At 50.5% G+C, this 4,329-nt stretch overlaps 1 protein-coding gene across 1 annotated transcript; it reads right to left on the bottom strand.

Moving 5' to 3' along the window:
- LOC105160179 lies at positions 1,686–3,886 on the bottom strand. The gene is made up of 2 exons (XM_020693458.1): positions 2,868–3,886; positions 1,686–2,752 (listed from the first exon to the last, which is right to left on the bottom strand). Exon 1 carries the CDS (start codon positions 3,808–3,810, stop codon positions 2,929–2,931), a length of 882 nt encoding a protein of 293 aa, XP_020549117.1. The 5' UTR covers positions 3,811–3,886; the 3' UTR covers positions 1,686–2,752; positions 2,868–2,928.

The raw sequence follows: 4,329 nt of genomic DNA, 5'->3' as shown, positions 1-4,329 counted from the left end.
GAAAGAGGAGATCATGTGCGCCGACCCAACACCTCTCAGCTAGAAGGGAGAGATCGTCGATTTCCTAACTAAGGGAGCCGTGCCAGAAAACCAAAAGGAGGCGAAGGCCTTAAGAGGAAAAGCATCCCGCTTTGTCATGATGGACGGAGAGTTATACAAACGTGGTTTCTCACAGCCCCTCTTAAAATGCCTAACTCCTGAGGAGGGAAATTATGTCCTACGAGAGATACACGAGGGAATTTGCGGGAACCACCTCGGAGGAAAAGCCCTAGCAGGAAAAGCCCTCAGGCAAGGTTTCTTTTGGCCAACAATGCTCTCCGACGCACATGAACTAGTTAGGCGATGCCGGGCGTGCCAAGAACATGGAAACATTTATCACCAGCCGGTAGCACCGATGCGCCCCCTGGAAAGCCCCTGCCCTTTCGACCAATGGGGCATGGACCTAGTCGGGCCTTTTCCGCAAGCCGCGAGGCAAAGGAAGTTCCTAATCGTCGCAGTAGACTATTTCACTAAGTGGGTTGAGGCCGAGCCGTTGGCCAAAATATCAGAGAAGGAAGTGATTAAGTTTCTGTGGAAGAACATCATATGCCGCTTCGGGATCCCCCGCAGCATAATTTCCGACAATGGAACTCAATTTTCTGGAAACAAACTTAAGGATTGGTGCAAGGGATTGGGGATCAAACAATTCTTCACGTCAGTTAGCAATCCCCAAGCGAATGGACAGACAGAAGTCACCAATCGGACGATACTTCAACATTTGAAGACGCGTCTAGGCAATGCAAAGGGAGCATGGGTGGACGAGCTCCCAAGTGTCTTATGGGCATATCGAACGACGCCGAGGAACCCAACAGGAGAATCCCCTTTCAACCTGACGTATGGAACAGACGCCGTAGTGCCTGCAGAAATAGGAGAGCTTAGTTGGCGAGTGAAATATTACAACCCAAACTGCAACGAGCAAGGGTTGAGAATGAACTTAGATTTCGTCGAGGAAGTCAGAGAGAAAGCCGCAGTCCGGGCAGCTATGTACAGGACTCGAATGGCAAGAGCATACAACGCGAGAGTCAAACCAAGAAACTTCCAAGTAGGAGAGCTGGTACTGCGAAAAGCCGAGGCCTCGGGCCCCATTGGAAAGCTGGATCCCAAATGGGAAGGCCCGTACAAAGTTATAAAGGTGGTGAATGCGGGGACTTACAAGTTGCAACAGCTCGATGGAAAAAACATCCCTCGCACATGGAATATAAAAAATCTGAAGAAGTATTACTGTTAAGTTGTCAGGGTAGATAGAGTTACTTTTTGAACAAGTTGTAATAGAGGGCGAAGTCGAAGTGTAATGTTCCTCCCCCCCCCCTAGTAGCCCCTCGCGAAACTCTTGTAATTCGTACTCTAGTAATGAAGTTAATTTTCCTGCCGTAGTTAGTCTTTTCGACAAGGGGACTAAGGATTTTGTGAGGCCCCCTTGAGGCAGTACTTGCCCCGGGCCCCCTAAACGAAAGTCCACCAGAGACCATCCCCCAACGATGTTGTCCCGGAAAAATTTTGCCCTCCCTAAATGAAGTTGGCAGAAATCCAACTCCAGGACTCGAGCAAAATGATCCCTTGAGACAACACCCAAGCAAAAAACTTTGCAAAAAAAAGAAGACAAAACTCAACCAGGAAATATAGAGCACGGATAACATGAAAGACGATTACATACAATACTATAACCGTGAATTAGAACCGCCCACGTACAAAAATGCCTCATACGAGGCGAAAGCGGCCAACTCGAATACCATATGTCGCTTACATGCAAGAAGTTAAAGTCATACAAAACAGAAAAATCCGATTACATATCACTAGGAAAACTACGAAACTATGAAGCTCTAAAACTTGGGGGGCTCAACCATCGGCAACTTCTACCACCTCCTCTTCACCCTCGGACACGTCGGGATCAAGTAGTCTAATGTCGTCCTCAACAATTCGGCCCTTCTCGCGAAGGGTCTGACGAAGGACCCGGCGGCACCTCCGAATGGCATCATCATAGATCGGAGCGGCCCTATCAGTCAGGATCGTCTCGAACTCCTCCGATTCCTGGAACTTTGAGACCGCCTCCTCTTGAGTCTTAGAAACAAAAGCAACACCGGAGGCTGAGGCCAAAAATTTCTTCCCACTGGAGACCTCCCGCTCAACGCGACGCTCCCAAGAGGCCACATGCCCCAACGCCTCATCCCTCTCCTCCTTAAGTTTGGAGAAGTCGCCCTCTCGCTACTCCAAAACAGCCTCCAAACGTCGTATCTCCGAGCGCAGCGGCCGTTGACACAACCAAAGCCTGCAAAGTTAAAGTAAAACAGTCAAAACTACAATGTCACACGAATTACTTGGGAAAAACACACAACACAACCCCGAGCCATGTTCTCAGCTAGCAACTCATCCATCTGCTCCTCTGAGAGATCCGCCACCCTACTTAAATCCTCATCACGCACGACGCCTCGGGTGCGGCTCCAGTAAGACGACGGACCTCCCGCCTTGCTCATGCCCGCGTCACGAGCGTCGCCTTCTGCCGCTGAAGCGGCACCTCTCTGCCTCTTTGGAGGGGGGGAAGGACCAACCATAGGAGTTGGGAGTGAACCAGAATGGCCGCTGCCAGTCGAGGCCCCATGAGGTGCGGCGGACACGGAACTCCCCACCTGTGGCGGTGTTGATTCTTGATCACGTCTTTTTTGCTCCCTAACCGCCGCCTTTCGGGCACGCACGGCGTCGATCTCGAGTTTCTTACCTGAAACACAATAAATTTAGCGTAAGAAAACCCGAACCAAGTTCATAAAAAGACAAAATGCATAAAAAAATATTGCGGACCAACTTAAACGCCGTACAACAATTACAAAAAATACCAGAAGGAGAATAGTGGGCGATGTCCACCAAGCAGCTAAACAACCCCGCCGCCATAAACCCCTAAGGCAATTTCCAAAACTCCTTACGGTAAGTGATCTTGATAGGCGAGCTACTCCACTCCGAGGCTAAGCCCCAACCATCATCTCTAACGTAGAAAAACTTTTCCTTCCAAGGCCCCTTGGAAGAGACAAACCCGGCCAAAAACCTACAAGCCTTCTGCGGAGTGAAGTAAAAATACCGCCCATCGTCAGAAGAGTCAGACACTTCCGCCACTCGGCGGACGGTCCATACGGCATGAAAACTTTCTAGTGTTATCGGAAGACCCAACTCTAATAGACGACGTCGCCAACCCTCGAAACACATAAACGAATTCGGCGTAAGTTGGCTAATACAAACACCGTAACTCCGAATCACCTTGACAAGGAGGGGATGAGGAGGAATGGAAAATCCGTTATCAAAATAGGCAGTGTAAACAGTAAAACACCCAGCAGGAGGATCCCTGATCCTTCGACCCCGAGAGGGAAGAATAAACTTATGCGCAGAGGGTACCCTATAAGTCACACGAAGGCCGGCTAACTGTTCTCTAGTCAAAACACTGTCGCAAGCACCAATGTCCACCGTGCGACATCGAGGAACGCGGCGACCAGCAGCGCCCGAACGTCTCCCGTCAACTCCTAATGCCATAACTACGCTCCGCCGGGCGGACACTTGGGTAATCTCCGCCTCACTATCGCTTTCAACTTCCTCCCCTTCGCTTTCAGTCTCCTCATCCTCACTGACGACATCATCGTCAATCTCACATCGCTCGGAGCCAGGCGCTCCTTCTGACGCTATGTCATCACACTGGTCGCTACGCCTAAAATCCGTCGATTCCAATTCAAAATCGGACAAATCCTCTAAATTCTCACCTGAATCAAAAGAGGGACACTTAGGCAAACTCATAATCACGGCAATATGGTCAGGGGAGTAGCCTTCTAAATACGGAGGAAGATCATCCCAAACTTTTTCAGTAGGCGGAATAAAGTTCGAATTCTCCCCCCTAAAAAATCCCACGCCAAATCACTAGAAGGCGAAGTCCGCTGCCTCGAGCTGGAAGGGGGGCCTCGCCCCCCCAGCTCGAGGCACGGCCTCGAGCTGGGGGAGGCGCCCCCTGCCACCACCTCGAGGCCCCGCCTCGAGTCGGCGACGGGGCGTCCCCCCCCCGGCTCGACGTCCCACCTCGCGCCTCCCCCCACCTTCGTCGCGCTCTCCCCTCCGTAGGAAATGCCGTCGGTCACTCTCACAATCTCCCTCTCCACCCCACATTTTTCACCAAGTAAAATGCAAAGCACATGCACCAAATGAAACGAGGAGCCAAATTTAACTAAGGAAATTACCTTTATTAGCCATGGTGGAGAGAAGTTTGGAAATGGAATTGCAAATAGATTGAAGCCAAATGTAAGAAAGCAAAATACATGTAAG

Source organism: Sesamum indicum, linkage group LG4 (assembly GCF_000512975.1).
Source record: "Sesamum indicum cultivar Zhongzhi No. 13 linkage group LG4, S_indicum_v1.0, whole genome shotgun sequence".
Taxonomy (NCBI): Eukaryota; Viridiplantae; Streptophyta; class Magnoliopsida; order Lamiales; family Pedaliaceae; genus Sesamum; species Sesamum indicum.
Note: the sequence above shows the minus strand (reverse complement) of the source record. Positions and strands in the feature narration are given on the sequence as shown.